The sequence below is a fragment of the Tripterygium wilfordii genome, chromosome 21, assembly GCF_013401445.1.
Source record: "Tripterygium wilfordii isolate XIE 37 chromosome 21, ASM1340144v1, whole genome shotgun sequence".
Classification (NCBI taxonomy): Eukaryota; Viridiplantae; Streptophyta; class Magnoliopsida; order Celastrales; family Celastraceae; genus Tripterygium; species Tripterygium wilfordii.
Window position 1 is genome coordinate 8,664,478 of NC_052252.1, and position 19,788 is coordinate 8,684,265.

A 19,788-nucleotide genomic window follows, 5' to 3' on the forward strand; every position below is an offset into this window, starting at 1 on the left:
AAAAATGTAATTCATGCCATTGAGATTCGAACGATCTCTGTCTCAATGTTAAGCAAGAAAGGATTCAGGTTGGTTATTGAGTCGAAAGAATTTATCCTCACTAAGAGTAGGATGTCTGTGGGTAATTGTTATTCATGTGAGGAGTTGTTTAAGCTCGATGTAGTGACTATTGTACCCAAAAGTAAGGAGATTAATAAAACAATTAATCCAAATTGCTAATCTGTTTCAGGGTTCCTTGAGAACTTGTGGGAGAGATAATTTTATCAACTAATTATACTTTGATTGAAATATCTCACAAGAAATTGGATAAGACACCATATGATTTATAGATTAATGGGAGGAGACCTTTCTACAAATACATGAAAGTGTGGGGGTATCAAGTCAAGGTGGTAATTCTTCTGCTTAATGAGGTCAAAATAGGACCTAAGACTGTTGACTGCATATTCATTGGATATGCAAAGAATAGTGTTGGGCAACGTTCTTTTATGCCTTCAATACGTATATATTGCGACAGCGAATTTGCACTTGGTAGGGTATAGAGTGTGATGTAAAATAGTAAGTCTCGACATATTCATCGGAGACACAATGCCATGAGACAACTATTCTCTAATGGGGTTATTTCTATTGACTATGAAAGTCAAAGAATAATGATGTGGATCAGCTTACAAAAACCTTACCAAGAAAGCAACTTGTGAAATCAACGAGGGGAATGGGGCTAAAAGCATAATATTAAGAGTTATCATAATGGCAACCCTACCTAGTTGACTGGAGAACCCAAGATCTAAGTTCAAAGGGACAATTGAATCATGTGCTGGCTCAGAAGGAGCGCTAAAAAGTTAAATACTTTTACTCTCTCCATTCCTATGATGAAATAGTGCTACCTGTAGCAAACTCAGGTTAAGCAAAATTTTTAATGATCTTTCTAGCTTGAAAATATTCAAGTGCGGTCTTACATGATACTCTTTATAAGAATACTATGTGATTGTGAAACGATGTCATTTCTATGAGAATTGACAAAAGGCTAGAATTTTTAGAGCGCTCATTAAAATCAGGACGTGTTCGAGGTCAAAATGAACACAACTGTGAGAACCAAGAATTGATCGAAAAGGAACTACATGATTCTTATTGTGTAGGTTCACATAAAAGGTTGAACAGTTCAAGATATCATGTTCACTGGTTAACCAAGTGGATCTAATAGACCTCACTAGGGAAGGTTCAAAAAGGGAAGCAAATAATATACCAAAATATAAATAATTCCTGGCAAAATATATAAAACGAAGATCGGACTACTCACCAAAATCAGGGAAATTGTTCACTAACTTCAACTACATTTCCTAATTAATATCATTAGTAGCCTTAACACGGAGTTCCGGAGTACTCACCAAATCAGGCAGGGAAGTAGGGAAGGGCACCCAGTGCAGTCCCTTAAAAAAGACACTTAAACATATATATATATATATTCTCTCATGAGATCTCAAAATGAGGTTCTAAAATGAAATCCTAATTTTTAGGATTTATTTTTAAGCTTCGAAACATTTTTCAAAAATCTGAAAAAATATATTTTGTGTTTTGACCGGTCTGACGAACCTAACAATATTTTTTTTGTTCAAAACAAAAATCAAATGTAACCTGAAAAGTGTATGAAATGTTTTTTGTTTTATATCTAACGATCCATAATTACCATACACTTTTCATGTTGAATTTGATTTTTGTTTCGAACAAAAAATATGTCGTTGGGTTTGTAAGACCAATCAAAATATAAATATATTTTTTTCTAAATTTTAAAAAAAATATTTTGATCCCTAAAAGTTAGGACCTCATTTTAAGACCTCATGAGAGAATTCCTATATATATATATATATATATATATATATATATATATAAACATAAATATTTTTAAACACATAATACTATTTATTTCATAAACTTGTCTTTTTTTTTTTTGAAAGGCCCACAGGCCACACACACGCTAAGCCATGCCCGAGGGGCATGAAGGCCACCACAACGGATGGAAAACTACCCAAATCCCAAACCCCCTGGTGAGAATAAAACCCTGGACCTCAAGGTCATGGGCAGACAACCTGACCAACCAGGCTATCTCCTATTCTCTTCATAAACTTGTCTTGATATTAGGCCCAACACTATATTTATAGACTGAAATTTGGGCTCAAGTTTCCCTCTTTTGATGATTAGTACTTGTATAATTAAGTCTAGATTTTTAAATGTAAATTAAAGCCCTTTCTACCCATTAAGTCCCTAGTGTATTATGTGTTTAGCGTATGTGCTTTTTTTATTCTTAGACTAACACTCAAATCTTACTCAGCTATAACTTTTTGACCCAAAAAAATGGGTCAAAACATTTTCTTGTCCATATATTTTGAAATATGGATCAATTCAATTAAGTGATCAAGCCAATGTTTGATTAATGGTGCGGCTTTAATTGTAAGATTGCTAACTAAATTATTTGTGTTTACTTAGGAATTGTTCATTAATAATATCAATTTCAAGTAGTTGTTTCATTGTAAATAGCCCTTAAAAAAATTTATGACAATGCTGCTCCCAGATCCTCGCAATTTTTTTTCGCTTGGATCAATGCAATACTATTTCAGAATAGTCCACCCCAATATTAATTTTTGGCTTTGCCTCTGTAAACAAGATTTGGAATGATGGGGGCACAACGGGGTTTTGGGGACAGTTGTCCCAAAATTTTTTTAGGATATCTATATGTTATTTGTTAAAAATTCAATATAGTAAATATAACTTGATCTGTAAGATTAGAGTCATTTTGATAGAATTATTACATTATTTATATTACTAAAAATTATAGATAACAATCAAGATAAAAAACATGTTTTACAATCATTAATTTTAGTGATTGACGAGTAATGCTCTCATGAATTAATGCGTAATGTTTTTTCCGACTAGATATGTGGCCAATAACTTTTGTTTCATGATGAGTAGTAGATGAATAAAATGTTACCAAGTTGAAATTGAATGAAATAATTAAATAAACAATCCGTTATTAAGTCTCTTAGATGAATAAATTGAATAAGCAGGAATATTGATTGTGCTTCTTTTATTAATTATTTATCACCCTTTAAACCAGCAAATAAAAAAGAAAAGAAGAAGAAGCTGTAAACGAAGGCAAGCAAAATAATAAATTGTGATTCTTTTATTAATTATTTTATCACCCTTTAAACCAGCAAATAAAAAAGAAAAAAGAGAAGAAGCTGTAAATGAAGACAAGCAAAATAATAAAGACAAAGGGAATGTTGCAATTGCCTATCAGAGGCGAACTTGGCCAAAGATAACAAACAAGCACTCTACCATCGAATAAAGCAAATTTGCTTATTTGAGAATGCAAACAAATAGATATACATAGTTTTTTTTTTTTTATAAAATCGCACACTGTGGCTTCGTCCTTGCATGAGAGCGGTTGAGCGTTCATGGTCACTTACTTGCATGAGACAGTGGTTGGGCGTTTGGTCACGGGAAGTTATCGCCAGCGCACTTTGACAAACTTATCAAATTTTTGTCCCACACGTTTTCTTTTGTTTTCTTTTCACCATTAGAAAGTAGTTCGCCGTTCATGGTCAGGCGAAGTCATCATCGCCAGCGCACTTTGCCAAAGCTTATAAATTTTTGATCAAATCCGAACACTTACACTTTCAACTGCACCAAACAGAAACTTCAAGGACCCTAATCGCGCGAAGACAAGACGCCGGCTGAGGGAGAAGAAGCTAAGCAGTGGACCTGTCCAACATTCCTCCCGCCGAGGGAGAAGAAGCTAACCAGTGGACCTGTACAACATTCCTCCTTTTTTACCACCTTACATCCGGTTTGTAATTTTTCTTTCTCTGTTTATTCAAAAACTACTTGTTCGTTGTGATTCAAATGAGTTTGGCTTCGGGCCGGACTTTGCTTTACTTGCTGCCTCTGCTCAAAATCTCTGTCATTAGTAATGCAGCAGCAACATATGCTCAAAATCTGTCATTGCTGTTCGGTTCAATGTCAGAACCGGCCCGACTTAGTTAAAAATTATCGGTAGGATCGGTTCGATCTGCGGGCTTGACCGATTATGTTAACACTGTATAATTATGTATTGAGGGGCACCCCATTGTGCCCTTCATAGTAACTAAAATTTGTCAGGTCGTTTCACTCTATACATATATTTGATGATGATTTCATTTGAAAATGAGAAATTTTATTTACATACCACAAAATTTCACTTTATAAATTTACATTAATTTATTATAAGTTTACACCAAATTAACAATTAATGATTAACCTAAAATACCCTGAACTTAAAATTTCACTTACCTTCTCTTGCCTCTCAATCCTTCTTTCTGTACAGCTGTGCTCCATCGCTCTGTCGCACTATATCGCCGAGGGCTCACTGGTGGTTTCAGTGTCTACGTTCTCTCCACTATCTCTTTAATTGCAGTCTCATCTGAAATTGTGAGCTTTCCTCTCCCTAATACTACTATTTCTTCTTAGTATTTCTTTTTGGGTGGCAAATAGCCACTAAAAAGTGTCTATGAAGAGTGACCTCCAGTACTTTGCTCTGCATGCTCACTTTTTCCGCTTTTAATCTACCTGCGTTGTTACCTCACTGTCACTGAACAGTGAAAACCCTTTTGCTTCTCTGTATGTCTTTCTTTTCATACATACATGGGAAATAATTTTTTTGTTGTTGGATGATCTGTTCCTCTTTTTCATCTTTTTGGGTTTTTGAGAAGAAAAAAAGTTTCTGCTAGCTGTCTGCATTTAAAATCGGTGTTGTATTTGGTTTATTTGATTCCATGTTACCTATAATTTGTCATCATGGGTGGTGGGATTTCTACTTAATTGAATGTCTTATAATTTGTTCCGACTGTTTTAATATTTGTTTGTATTTAAGGGTGTAGTAGATATTTCAAATAGGGACACTACAACAGAACTAGAAATTGGTGACAAAAAATTGCATCAATTTTTTTGTTGATGCTAAATCGCACTAATTCGCAACAAAAATCTTGTTGATGCAAAATATTTAACTTTTTGCAACAAAATTAAATTCTTGACACTGAATGTTATGTTTTGGCAACAATATCCTATATTGTTGCGAAAAGGGACGAGTTTTAGCATCAATAAATTTTTTAATTCGAATTTTAAGGCCTTTGGCAACAAGTTATTTTATTAATGCTAAAAGTTAAGGCCTTTGGCAACGGTTTATTTTATTGATGCAAAATCATATTAATGTTCAGCAATGAAAAAAAATTTTGATGCGGAAAGTATAAAACCTTTGGCATTAAAAATTATTTTAATACAATTTTTATTGGTAATAATATTTTGTGATGCGAAACGTTTTCGCATTGATACCATATTTTGCTCTCAATTAATGATGCAATAATTGTAATTCTTATGTATCTATGTTTATACATTTATACTTAGAACCTGTACAAGTTTTGACCATTTTTGGATTGACAACTTTTTCATTTGGTCCAAAAATAGCCACTTGATGATACTTGAACAAAAAAAAGTGCAGCCCTGTGAAAAAAAATGCAGCCCTCATAGTAAGGTAAAAGTAGAAATTTATTTCAGCAACGAAATTTCAATTTCTCAATGCTAAAATTGTCAGATTATGCTTACTGACAGACCTTGGGGCTTTACTACTTTGTGCTATCTGTACAATATGTACATGTGTGAAAATGAACACTCGACTCCACTTTGATGGATTTGACTCTCTTGAAAGTCGTTCAATAGACACAGAGAAGATAAGGAGGAACATGTCTTCCTCTGGAGTAGCAAATGGTACTGAAAGATTGCCATAGTTCCGAACAAGAAGTGCAGCACCATAATTCTATAATAAAAAAGTTGCATTTCAACAAAGACCATCACAAGCATTGCCAAATTTACAATACCAATATTTCTTCACAGAAAAGTGTCATAAGTCTATAACAAAAAATTTGCAGCACTCTCTCTTATTTAAAAGCCTAGCACTCTTCTGACTTTTTACAATAGAAGTTTTCAAAGGTGATCCAAAGCTTCTTTTACACACATGATCACGTATTGCAAGTGGTAGTAGTCGTTCTAGAAGTACATGACAATCATGACTCTTCAATCCATATATCTTACACTGTTTGACATGCACACATCGAGCAATGTTTGATGCATATGAATCAGGCATCTTGATATCTTTTAAGAATTGGCACAAAGCTCTCTTTTCACTTAAGTGTAAGTTGTACTTTGCGGGAGGCAAGCAATACTTGTCGCCCATTTTAACAGGATGAAGTTCTTTCTTTATACCCATCAACTGAAGATCAAGACGAGCATTTAAATTGTCTTTCGTTTTTCCATCAAGATCTAATAGTGTACCCAAGATACTGTCACAAACTTTTTCTCAATATGCATTACATCGAGATTATGTCGTAAAGATAATGTCTTCCAATAAGGCAACTCAAAGAAAATACTCTTTTTCTTCCAATTAACAGTCTTATCATCTCTTTTTCTCTTCCTTGTAAGCTTTCCAAACTTTACTTGGTCAAACATATCATATTGCTTTAACACATCGTACCCAGAAAGTCTTTTCGGAGCTTCACGATGTTCCATATGATTATCAAATAAATGCCGATTTTTTCGCCAAGGATGTTCATGAGACAAGGACCTTCGGTGACCCATATAACAATGCTTTCGACCATGCTTTAATCTATAAGAACAAGTATTTTTATTACAACAAGGACATGCTAACTCACCTTTTGTGCTCCAACCAGACATCATGGCATAAGCAGGGAAATCATTTATCGTCCACAATAACATTGCACGAAGCTGAAAATTTTGTTGTAAAGAAGCATCAAATGTTTGGATACCAACTTCCCATAGGTCTTTCAAATCATCAATCAGTGGTGCCAAGTATATGTCTATGTCATTACCTGGAGATTTTGGTCCAGGAATAAGTAAACATAACATCCAATATGAATGTTTCATGCAAATCCAAGGAGGCAAGTTATAGGGGATCATGACAACAGGCCAAGTGCTATGTGAAATGCTCATGGTTCCAAATGGATTGACACCATCACTCGCTAGTCCAAGTCTCACGTTGCGAGATTCTATAGCAAAGGATGGATGTTTATCATCAAAATCTTTCCATTCTTTTGAATCTGCCGGGTGTCGTAGAATTCCATCATTTTCTCGTTCATCCCTATGCCATCTCATAGCTGAAGCTGTTTCTTTTGACATAAACAATTGTTGAAGACGTGGTTTTAGTGGAAAGTAACGTAAAAGCTTTCGCGGTACCCTCTTCTTTTTTTTCTTGAATATTGGTACCTCATTGCCTACAACTTCTGGAACTTTTTGCCATCTAGATTCTCCACATTCTGGGCATTGGTCCATCACTGAATTTTCCTTACAAAATAAAACGCAATCATTAACACATGCATCTATTTTTTTGTACATTAACCCAAGAGCTGAAACCATCTTTCGAGCCTCCCTCATAGATGCAGGACATGTATTGTCTGGTGGAAGAATAAATCTTATAAAATCTAACAATCCATTCAGCCCCCTATCAGTGAAACCATAAAGACATTTAAGCTGAAAGATTTTGACAACAAAAGATAGTTTGGATAACTTATCAAAGTTAGGGTATAGCTTCTGCTCTGCATCCTTCAACAATTGGTAAAATTTTTTGGCCTCCTCATTTGGTTGTTTAGGATCACAATTATCGAAGTGCTCTCCGATACCTGCAAGGATATCCCCAAAACCTCCACCTCTTGACATGTTATACAACATTTCAAATGTGGCAACATCATCATTTTCTGCATTATTATCATCATTTGCCTCAACTCCATCATCAATAGGCACGTCGTTTAAGCTTTCACCATGGTAAATCCATTTAGTGTAACTTTTTTCCATCCCCCATCTAAATAAATCGAACTTAACATCACTTTTATCCTTAAAATAGACGTTGTTGCACTTACAACACGAACACCGTATTTTATCAGTAACCCCTTCACAAGAAAAGGCGATATCTAAATATGTATCCATACCCTTCTCATATTCAGGTGTTCCTTTATTCAAATGAACCCAACTCTTATCCATGAATTTAGTTTCTGCAAATAAGGAGGGCATTCATACTCTATAAGTTACTAGAAAATATGTTTTGTAAAAAAAAAAAAAATCTACTGCTCAAGTGAACCAAATATCAACACATTGAAACACAGTGACAAGACCACAGATTAAGAAGTCTACAGATTAAGAACTCCATTGAGGTAAGTGAAACCACAATATATAAGGGGGAAAAATTCGAACCACAATATATAGGTGAAACAGAGCATGAGTAGTTAGAACTCATCCATTCAAGAGAACCAAATATCCACATACCGTGTTAAAGTTCAAAATTGCAGAGAGATGATCCCCTTCCTTGCTTCAGATTTGGAGATGTAGGTATGGATTTAGGTTGACTTCTTGAAGAACTCCGGTGATGACGCCGACAGCCAACAACTACTTGAAGAAATCCAGTGATAATGTTGGCCGACAACAATCTGAAGAATTGGGGGCGCTATCACCAAAGGGTTTTTTACTCAATCTGTACGTATTTGGTGTTTGACTTTTAAAAATCAATATAATAAAAAATTATCCTTTAAAGTTTTCTTTAATATAATTGACTCTGTACATATTTGGGTGTAACTTTATAATTGCACATAAGGTTAAGATCTAAGTACGCTATATCAAAACTTTTAAGGATAATTTTTTTATTATACACATTTGTCTTTTCTTATTAATAAGTATACTTGGAAGTTGATTAATTGCACATAAAAATGGGTGCATGATATTTTAATATATATCCATAAAATTTTAAATTAGTTTTAAGTGAGTGATATTAAACTAGGTTGGGGTAGATTTAGGGTTAATGATTTAAGGGAAGAGCAAGAAAGTCCTCTATTCCCTAAACCCTATCTACTCGAGCTATCCTCAAGCATTCTAGGGTCTTCTCACAAGTTTGATATTAAACTAGTTTTAATATGAACTATTAAAACCCTAACTTAGAGAACCCTAAACACTAAGTTAGAGGAATCAAGTCTCCCTCAACTACCCTAAATATGTTATAGCAAGAGATAACCCTAAATCTATATATCTACTAAAACACTCAACAATATATTTAGGAGAACTAATTGTTTCAAAGGTTTAGAGCCTTAAACTCCTAAAAAACTCGTAAAAACTAGAACTACCTCAAAAAAGCCCTAAACAATGATATTTAGGCCTCAAAACAAACTCCGACCCAATATAGTCCCCGTAACTCATGTGGGTTCTCTTGGAAATTTGACGATCCAGTTGGTCCATAAACGTACGTATCTGTAAACGTCATTCTCATCAAACATATATTAAACTCGACTTGGTATCATTTACAAACTCAATAATGATAATGCAAATGAACTAGCGGTTGAGCAGCAATAACTTTTCATATGTGCATAGGGCTTGTTAACACCTCTGTTTTCATTGACTTGATCTGGGGGTCTATCGTAAATTGTACTTATACTTGTACTAAAAAAAACTCAATAATAATGGTATAACTTAGCCAAGTAATGCAATTAGACTATATGGCTGCATTTGGTAAAGCATATTATGCTAGTTTTAAAATGCTACCAATTTGAATAATTTTACTAGCATTTCCATTTCTATTCATTTTATGTCCTTAGTATTTCATTGTCATTCCCATTTTATCCCTCACCCCATTAATTAATTAATTATCTTTATTTAATAATCTTATTTTATAAATAAATTAATTACCTTTATTTTAAATAAATTAATAATCTTTATTTTATAAATAAATTAATAATCTTTATTTTTAATAAATTAATAATCTTTATTTATAAATAAATTAATTATCTTTAATTTTTATCTTTATTTTATTTTAATTAATAATCTTTATTTTATAAATTAATTTTTATTTATAAATACATTTATATGTCTCTGTTACAACTAAAATGCATAATACCCCTGCACGTAATTTGTCACAACATGCTACACAACATAAATGTTATCAACAAAAGTTTAACAAAACACTACCAAGCATTTTTACAGCATCTCCACTACTAAAATTGTCCAGTATTTCTACTACTACTATTTATGCTAGCATATCTGCTACTTTCCAAATGCTTTACCAAACTAGGCCTAATCAATAATAAAATGACATTTTGGGCCAACATTCTAGAATGGTCTAAAATGCTTTGTTGGCCTTTTAAATAATCAAAACTTTATTTATTTTTATAAAATTAACTATGTACGAAAACCTTGCCATTTCACTCCCATCCACTTGCCGCGAAAATTTGACCCACTTAATGCTGTACGAAATCATGCTTTATTAGGTTGAAAATTTTAGTGGCCGCGAAACTCCAAAAGTTTCCCTCGTTGATTTCCCTCTCGTCCGGACTTGCAAAATCAAGAGACACCCACATAAGCCACGTGCCGGGGATGGTGGAATGATTGTTGTTATATATTCTGATGGTGATCAATGTGAAAAGGATGGTGGATGCCCCTTTTAGGCCTCTTTATTCCTCTCACGTGTGTTCATTTTCTATCTATTAGGGAGCAATCATGGTGGCATCTCAGAGGATTGAAGCTAATGAACCAACTGAATCAGCTCCAGATGGTAAAAAATTATGATCATTCTATGACTAATTTAACTTCTTGTTCTCATATAGAAACCTTTTACTTTATGGTTTTTAAACTTTCAATGATTATCTTATTAAATTGCAATGTTTTTTAACTACATAAAATTTGTTATTTTTAGTACCTCATCGGAGAGGGCCATCTCGTGGTCTAGCAACAACCAAGACATTAAAAGCCAATAGAACAAACAAACTGAATGTGACTATTTCTTTGGATGACTTAGCAGCAGTGGGTGTTAATTCTGAGAAATTTATCAGTGAAGTAGGTGTGGTGACTAGGTTGAATGCTCCTTTGGAAAAGGCCAAATGGAAGGAGATAGACGAAGCCATTAAGGAGAAGATATGTGATCTTACACTGGTAAGAATCTTGTAATTAAATATGTATTTTTTTGTTGCTTGGTTAGCTAATATAGAGCATTATTACTCATTTATATTCTAATTTCAGAAAAGATTCGAGGTAGAAGACACTCCAGTTATACGAAAAGTTATCAAGTCTATGGCCAATGCAAGCTACCGTAATTGGCGTGCTCGTTTGCATCAACACTACAAGATTTACAAGACTAATGAGGAGCGACTCGCAAATCCACCCAAGAATGTTTCTATTCAGCAATGGAAGACAGTGATGGATTACTTTGGCAGTGATAAATTTCTGGTATATGTACAGTATTATTTTTATAAACATAAATTATGTTATAGTTATTTACTTGTGAAAAATAACTAATGCTATAAAAATTTTTATTGTCTAGAAAATCAGCCAAAGAAACTTGGAAAATCGTAAGAGCCATGAAACTCCCCATGTTGCTGGTCGGAAATCATTCAAGTCTGTTAGCTTTGACAACGTAAGCTTTCACATACTCATAGTAAGATATTTGCTACAACACTCTGGTTTTTGGGTTAATTTTTTTTCAGCGAGACATGGAAACAGGGAAAAAACCCAATATGCAAGAGTTGTGGAAGCTAACTCATATGAGGAGTAATGGTTCTTGGGTGAATGACAAGGCAAAACAAGTTGATGTATGTTTCACTCATATTTTGATTTTTAGTTTTTATGATTTTTTTTGCTTTGATTAACTGCTGAGTGTACAATGGCATGGTTGGTATGATCAATATAGGAGGATGTGTCGTATCTTGTTAATCATTTCGTAGAAGGAGAGAGTTCTAACCAATTAACATCTGATGAAGCATTTATCGAAGTGGTTGGTGAAAAGTCTAGTGCAAATTATGGTCCAAAACCTATCAAGACTAGGGTGCGAATTGAAGCACAATTGGAAAAGGCTACCCAACAACGTGATGAGGTTATAAAAGACTTAAAGGAGTTGGAGGTGCGTTTTGAGGACCAGCGTGTGCGACAAGAGGATGAGATATCACGCATGAAGACTGAAATGAATGCTCAAAAGGCTGAGATGGATGCGCAAAGAGCTGAGATGCAATCCCAGCTTCAGAATATTATGAGTCAATTGCATCCTAATCAAGGTTAGATTTTGTTCCATAATTTTGTCAACTTCTATTTCTATATGTGATCTCAATTTGCTTCTAAGATCTGTAATTTTTATATTTTTTCAGCTGCATCTGAAAGTCTACTACAAGCACAAGGTCTCTATACTACCAAAAAAATGATCAACCTGTTCTCACCAGATTTGTGGAGTTCCTTTGTCTTTTGGTTTCTGTTTTTTTAAGCTTTAGAATGTTTCAATGCATAGCTGAATCTTATTTTGGATGTAAAGATGGGCAAGACTTTATGCCTTTCGTATATTATCTTGGATTTTATCTCTAATGTTATGTAGATTTTACTGCCACTTCTTTGTGGTCTGATTATAAGATGGCCAAGACTTGAGCATTATATTGAATGATTATTGAATTGCTTAAAAAAAACTACATACTTTGCTACAAGGAATATATAGTAATTTATAATTGCATATTAATATTGAAAGATATTTTAACAAATATTTTTTAGGGATATTATCCATATTTCTCTTTGTATCAAACTTTAATGACTCAAATTTATACTACTTCTTTTGCATCAAAAAATATGTTGATATCAAACCTTGATATTAGTGTCTAAAAAATTTGTTGCAAATAACAAACATTTAATTTGACGAACATTATTGTGACAAAAAGAGAAAGAATTCGTCGCTAAAGGGCTCAATCACAACGAAATTTTGCTGTTGGATTGCACTTTTGACATCAATTTTCTTCATTTTCACATTGAATTGTTTTGATACTAAAAGACAGACATTTCGTAATAAAACACAAAGTTGTTGCAAAAACCTTCGACGTTAGGACCTTTGGCAACGATATTGTGACAACTTTTTTTTAGTTGCAAAAAGAATTTGCGACAATATTTAGAGGTTTAGCAACAACTGCTTTTGTCATAAATTCCAAATTTTGTTGTAGTGGGATATGGATGTCAATAAAAAAAATTCAAAAGTGGTATAAAATTTAAAATTTTCGTGGTATAAATAAAATTTCTCTTTGAAAATAACACCATTTGTTTTAATTTCTCAGTATTTTCTTTTCGATATGCAATTTTCAATATAAGCACCACGAAAGAGTGAATTTTCATTTTCTTTGGTTTTTTTTTTCTCCTCACAGGTTACTGCACGTTCTAGAGAGCTATGACAAACAGCGGTAAGCTAATTAGTTATTCTCTGTGACTTGCTAATCAATCAATTAATTTGCTTCATTCTACCATTGTTCTAACAAATATTAGGTTGTGCCTGCAGTCGTTGCTGGTTTGATCTCTTCTAGGATTAGGAGACTGTTTGAAATCATCCCCGATTACTGGATAAGTTCATGGACTGAAAAGGAGATCCGTTTATTTGTTCTAATCAACGTCTTTTTCCAGATAGTGCTCTTGGTGTTGGGAAACAGGAGAAAATACAAAATTGGAAATTGGATTTCAATCATCCTTTGGCTCGTCCAATCATCAGTTAATACATTCACAATTGCATCAATTAGCATTATCTCTAACGATGAATCAAGTCCAAAATATGATATGTTTGGACTTTGGGCGTCATTTATGGTATTGCATCTTGGTGGCACTCACACGATTAGTGCATACTCATTGGAAGATAATGAGTTAGGGTTGAGGAGTGGGTTCGGGAGTTTGACCCAGTTATTAGGAGTAGTCTACATCTTCCTCGAGATCTGGGGAGACACGACACTTAATTTTATTACTATTCCAATGTTGTTAGTTGGAATAGTTAAAAATGGAGAGATGATTTGGACTCATTGGTCCATGAGTGTTGATCGCTTTCAAGCATCTCTGCCTTCTCCTCCTAACCCTGGACCTAACTATGCCAGATTCATGGTGGAATATTCAGCAAAAATTGCTGAGGGATTTAATATATCAGTAGAGGAAGTTGAAGGTTCCACATTGTTGTGTTACTCTCCAAAATGTGAACCAAATAACATCGTTCCAGATGCTTCCATACTACGTGATGGTAATTATTTGTTCAATATATTTAAGCGATTATTTGCTGATGATTTCCTCACCTTCTAAGATGTTAAGATTAGTCGAGCATTCTTTCTTGATACGAATATCAGTTGGGACAAAGCCTTTAAAATGATTGAGATTGAGCTCGGATTGATTTATGACATACTCTACACAAAGGCTATAATGAGTTATACATGGATGGGCGGCTTCCTTCATTTGTTCAGTGTATCCTCCATTGTTTCTACATCTATAGCTTTTCTAGTAATTGACAAGAATGATGATGATTACCCATCGATAGACATTTATATCACATACATCTTGCTAGTTGGAGCATTGGCTTTGGAAACATATGAGATACTTGTTATGCTTCTCTCTGATCAGACACTGATTTGGTTGAGTATGCACAAAAATTCATGCGTGGATTTTGCTTACAAGATCATCAATCATCTCCAATATGTGTTACGATGGTCTTCTTTGATCAATTCCGATAAGCGTTGGTCTAGTACCATGAGAAACTACAACTTGATAAGTATTTGTCTTAAGCCTACTATGAAGTCTACCCAAATTCAGAAGCATTCATGCAATGATTTTCATATTGTCTCTGCAGATTTGAAAAGGTTAATTTTTGAACAGCTTATGCAAAAATCGATGCATGCATTGAATGTTAGGGCTTCTAAACAACTGTGTGCTCAAAGGGGTGATCAAGTACTTAAGGATATGGGTTGTTTTGATGATATTGGTTGGAGTGTAGAGATGGGATTTGATCAGAGTATTCTTTTGTGGCACATTGCAACAGATATGTGTTATTCTATTGATCAATATAAGGACGCACATATGACGGAAAATCAGTACGGTAAATGTGGCAAATCTCTAGCAGGTTATATGTTGCATCTGGTCATGCATCCTAGCATATTGCCTAGTGCATCTAGGATGATCCGATCACACATCCAGGACACATGCGCCGACGCCATGAGATTTTTTCGAGAAAGATCCATATCAAATACACGTGATGCTTGTGATGCATTATTCCAAATGGACACTGGTGTTCCCCAATCTGTTGGTGACAGAAGCATGTCAATATTATTTGAAGCCTGTACGATTGCGAAGTATATTCAGTCTCTGGAGACAGAAAAGCATTGGACAAATGAAAGAAAATGGGAAATGGTTAGTCATGTGTGGGTGGAGATGCTATCCTATGCTGCCAGTCAGTGTCAATGGCGGAACCATGCGAAGTTACTCACAAGTGGAGGAGAGCTGCTCACCCATGTCTGGTTACTAATGGCTCATCTTGGCATTACAGAACAATTACATATTTCTCAAGGTGATGTAATGCAGGTGAAAATCCTGAATACGAGGGCAAATCTAGTCTAACCAGGGGAGGATCTCCTTTGATGCCACTTCTAATGTCACATGTATTACATGAAATAATATATAAGTATCTTATCATTGCAATCTTCCATTTTCAGTGCTATCAATAATCTATGTACAGTTTTTCATGGATATATAGAGTTGGTAAATGATTTACTGAATTTGGTCTCTAATATTGGATAAGCTTTGGTATTTACTTAATTTGGTATCTATATTGGATAACCTTTGGTTTACAGCCATGGAGGAGCCATGTCATTTGTTCCCATCAACGTTGTGAAAACCTGACAGTACTGTCCGGTTAGACCAGTTCAACCATGAACCGGAAATCAACCGGGGAAATTAAAGACTCAGCTTCTTTTGGACAAACCGACCGATTTTCATTCGAACCATCCGATTCGTTCAAACCATCCGGTTTTCAAAGCCCAAACGGCACATTAACATAGACTTGTATAAATTTTTGAGCTGATTCGTTCAACGACTTTAAGTCGGTAGTCAGCAATCGGTAGCGCCTCGGAATTGGGTTACGGGGGCCACCAGCCTAGGCTGTAGGCCTTGTTGGCTTCTCACGATTTTCATATTGAAGCAAATTTGAATGATGCCTTTAATCAAGTCAATCAAATCACTTGTAATAAAAGTATGACAAAAATAACTTCCAACAAGATATAAGAAAAAGTTAATGTATATAATATTAGATTTAAGATAATGAATAAATATTCTTGTCTCATCTCTATGGTTGCTGTGAACTCTACGCTTATCTACTTGATGGACACCCTCTTTAGAACATACAAATCCTCTTGATGTTACTTGTCCATCTAGCTTGCTTTTATTTAAAAAACTCTTCCTTGTCGAGAACCCAACTTGTTTTCCATAACTACACCAATGTTCCCAAGCCTCATCAAGCGTATCAAATGTCATGTTCATGTGAGGAGTCCAATCTTTATCATTATCGATCATGTTCACAACCTGAAAAATAAAAAATAATCAAGCTCCTAAGCATCACAAACTGTAATATCACTAAAAAAACAATCTGTAAGATCATTATCGACCATGTTAACAATCCATTATTGACAGCAAGTTTATTCGTATTAACCAACATTATGATTCAAACATAATTGATTGTAGACCCGACTCTTCAAGAAGTTGAAAAAAATTCGTATTAACCATCATTAAGTACAAGTTCTCAAGTTTTATTTTAATTTTTTTTGATAAATCGATCAAATCTATTGGATAGAAGCAATCAGTCTAATCATTCGATTACATCACAATGATAATTTAGAGAACAAAAAAAACACATCAGAAAGAGCAGGCCTTCAGGTACCTGAGAGGGGAAGAAGGGTCTGAAGTCTTTCGTAAGTGGGATGGGTTTGCTGAGGGTGCTGAGCCAAGGATTTCAGTGAATTGAGAGGAATAAGGAAGAGATAAGCGGGAAGGGGTAGCGGGAAGAGAGAACAGGGAACCCAAGCGTCTATTTGCGAGGGAAGAGGCGAGAGGGGTAGCGAGATTTGCGTCTAATTTTTTTTTTTTAATTTTGTTTATCCTTATTTATTGAAGACCATTGGATGAAATGTGCGGTGAAGATTAGAACAATTTCAATTAACAACTACAATGTACATTGCAGCCCCCCTCATCCCGTCTTGACTTGCATCATCTTATTTGTTTCCCTCTTAGCCGACTTCATTCTTGCATCATATGAGAAGATCTCCTTTAAATGCGTCAGTGATTTATGCTTTCTGACTGAGCTCTCCATGAATTACTCTTCGAAATGGCTTCCTTGATTTCAGATCTAGCATGAATATGGAAGTAACATTGTTTCTTGCTCATTTGTTTTCACATAAAATTTCCTTCTTCACTTTGTCTCCATGTGGCAACCTTGAACAATAATTTAAATGTGTCATGTCATCCACACAAATATAGCATGCTTGGCCACCTCACTTGTCAATATGGCATTTTTCAAATTTACTCCAATTTACATCTAGTGGATTTTCAAGGGTACATAGAAATTTATTAGCAAGCCCTAGGTCTTCCAAGACCATTCTTGGACCGTCGGATAGCTCATATATTCATTGGAGTATTTAGACATAACCTGAAATATTCTCAAAAATGTTTGTAAGCTCATTTGAGCTTCATGCTTGAAACATAGCTTAGTTATGATCAAATAATTAAACTTTTAGCATATATAGCATTATAAGCATAAGCAATTCGCACATGAATCATTTAGTTAATATATAATCATAGTTCACACTCAAGATCACGTATTCAAAATGTATTTTGGTGAACAATCATCAAAACATTTGTAGTAACCGGTTTCCGTCCGGCCAAAAAATAGAAAAAATAGAATAACACAAAAAAAATGTAAAAGCATTATCTTCAACCCACAAGTCCACAAAAATTCAAAAGCCCGTTTTCAGACTCACAAGCCTATAAAAAGTCATTACCTTGACTCATGAGTCCATAAGTACCCATAAATAAAAACCCTAGAAAATATCTAAAATTTTAAGAGAATTAAAAATTTTTAAAATAAAACCTTAAAAAGGAAAATGTGACACCTTTTTAGGGTTTTGTAAAAAGAATGAAAAATACAAAAAGCAAGTTTCTTAGGGTTTCTAAAGAGAGAAGAAATAGGGTTTGGGGGGCCTTTTGGTAAAAAGAGAAAATAAGATTTTGTGTGGTCACATTGTATAAAGAAATGTGAGGGTTTTTGTGTGAAAAGAGGATTAGCCGCACAATAGAGGAAAAAAGAAAAAAGCAATAGGGTCTCGGTGAGAAAGAAAGGGGAACACAGAAGAAAAAAGGAGAAAAAGATGAGAAGGGGAAGGGAGAGCAGCTGCAAATCAGAGAAGAAATAGGAGAAAACGGGTTTCAGTTCTTCAAGGGTAACGTCTTTGGCAAACTCGTCTTGATTTGGGTCTATTTCCCTGATTCGATTTCGACATCTTCCATGTTCCATTTCTTCAATTTGGTTTTTGTCTGTGTTTGTTCTTAGATTACATCCTTCTTGGTTCAATATTCGTATTTCTTTAGCTCTGTTTCTATGGAATTGTTGGTCTCCTCTGTTCTTACTTCTCCAAGTTGCTGATATCTTGATTGTGTTTTGTTCGAGTTCGTGGTATATGGCCATGATTGAAGTTATACTAGTCGTATGTAGTTTGTGGATACATGTATGATTTGAATGAAATTTGGTCCATGTGCGTTTGCTTGCTAGTGTTGATAACTGACCTTGCTATATCTGTTTCTTCATTATCCTAGCATGTGGCTTTGATACTTGGTTTTGATTTTTGTGGTGTGAATCTTGCCTGCTCACGGTACTGATGTTTAATATGATGTCCGGTTTTGATGTTAGTTTGTGGTCATATGCTTGTTTCAAAAGAAATGGGGTTTGGGTTGATATACTTATAGTTGGGTGATTGGTTCTAGGTATTTTGAAGGGTTCTATGTGTTTAGAAGGGTGTTTTGACGGATTTGGTCGTATGTATTTGTTGGAGTGTATACATGTTTACATGATTAGCTTTGAAAAATCATGTTTTTAGATTAAGATGTGGGGGGTTTAGGCATCTCTAGGGTTTATGTTGATGAATCTCCTAGTATGAATTTGATATTACTTTGAGTTTGGATTAGCATGTGGATATTAGTTTTTGATCACTTTCTTGTGTTTGATTTTGAACGTGGATTGGATTGGACTTTACTTGGGCCGGAGAGTTCATTTGGAGATTGGACCTGATTTGAGCAATATACAGGCTCCATGGGTCATATTTATATTTGTATTTTTATCTTTATATTTTATTATTTGTATATATTTTTATCCTATTTTTTATTTGGCATGTATATTCTTATAAATGTAAGCATGTAATAGAGTAGTGAAAATAATGAAAAAGTAGTGCAAAGTAGTGTAGATAGTTTTATGCATGTTTAATGTGATTAGTATGCATGTTTAGGGGTTGGTAAATTTAGAATATCAAAGATGCATGAGGATGAGTAGTTGATAAATTATTTAGAATGCATAATTATATATTAGGTTGTATTCTAGTTTTGCAAATTTATCAATTCAACAACAACATCTTCACTAAATTTTCATTTAAACAAAATAACGGGAAAACAATAGATACCTAGATTAAAGTCAATTAGGAGGAGGACTTAATGACATTCAGCTTCTGTCTAGACTTTAATTGTATTATCTTCATTTAAACGAAACGCAAATGATAAATTAATTTACTAGATACCTAAATTAAAGTTTATTAGGAGGAGGACTTGATGACATTCAACTCCTGCCGAGGCTTTAATTATGTTATCTCTTTAAATTAAAGTCTCACTTGTATTCATAAAACAATGGTAATTTAATTAGAT

At 34.3% G+C, this 19,788-nt stretch overlaps 4 protein-coding genes across 4 annotated transcripts; 3 read left to right on the forward strand and 1 right to left on the reverse strand.

The window, feature by feature from the left end:
* Positions 1 to 3,622: 3,622 nt before the first annotated feature.
* LOC119987861 lies at positions 3,623 to 14,145 on the forward strand. Its single transcript, XM_038832759.1, has 4 exons — positions 3,623 to 3,838; positions 4,355 to 4,458; positions 13,236 to 13,271; positions 13,367 to 14,145. The coding sequence occupies exons 3-4, from the start codon at positions 13,259 to 13,261 to the stop codon at positions 14,143 to 14,145; spliced, it is 792 nt and encodes a 263-aa protein (XP_038688687.1). The 5' UTR covers positions 3,623 to 3,838; positions 4,355 to 4,458; positions 13,236 to 13,258.
* On the reverse strand, positions 5,811 to 8,596 carry LOC119988555. Its single transcript, XM_038833635.1, has 2 exons — positions 8,356 to 8,596; positions 5,811 to 8,084 (listed from the first exon to the last, which is right to left on the reverse strand). Exon 2 carries the CDS (start codon positions 8,071 to 8,073, stop codon positions 6,343 to 6,345), a length of 1,731 nt encoding a protein of 576 aa, XP_038689563.1. The 5' UTR covers positions 8,074 to 8,084; positions 8,356 to 8,596; the 3' UTR covers positions 5,811 to 6,342.
* Positions 10,491 to 13,252, forward strand: LOC119987860. The gene is made up of 8 exons (XM_038832758.1): positions 10,491 to 10,624; positions 10,766 to 11,001; positions 11,089 to 11,295; positions 11,390 to 11,482; positions 11,553 to 11,657; positions 11,756 to 12,116; positions 12,207 to 12,236; positions 13,236 to 13,252. Exons 1-8 carry the CDS (start codon positions 10,570 to 10,572, stop codon positions 13,250 to 13,252), a joined length of 1,104 nt encoding a protein of 367 aa, XP_038688686.1. The 5' UTR covers positions 10,491 to 10,569.
* Positions 14,146 to 14,262: 117 nt separating the features above from the next.
* Positions 14,263 to 15,450, forward strand: LOC119987862. The gene has a single exon (XM_038832761.1). It carries the CDS (start codon positions 14,263 to 14,265, stop codon positions 15,448 to 15,450), a length of 1,188 nt encoding a protein of 395 aa, XP_038688689.1.
* Positions 15,451 to 19,788: the final 4,338 nt, after the last annotated feature.

What these genes read in the sequence shown, in the direction of transcription:
- LOC119988555 (XM_038833635.1), bottom strand. Translation starts at nt 8,073, where the DNA reads ATGGATAAGAGTTGGGTTCATTTGAATAAAGGAACACCTGAATATGAG.
- LOC119987860 (XM_038832758.1), top strand. Translation starts at nt 10,570, where the DNA reads ATGGTGGCATCTCAGAGGATTGAAGCTAATGAACCAACTGAATCAGCT. An exon ending in AACTGAATCAGCTCCAGATG is followed by an intron (nt 10,625 to 10,765) that starts GTAAAAAATTAT and finishes TGTTATTTTTAG; the next exon opens with TACCTCATCGGAGAGGGCCA. An exon ending in AGATATGTGATCTTACACTG is followed by an intron (nt 11,002 to 11,088) that starts GTAAGAATCTTG and finishes TTCTAATTTCAG; the next exon opens with AAAAGATTCGAGGTAGAAGA.
- LOC119987862 (XM_038832761.1), top strand. Translation starts at nt 14,263, where the DNA reads ATGAGTTATACATGGATGGGCGGCTTCCTTCATTTGTTCAGTGTATCC.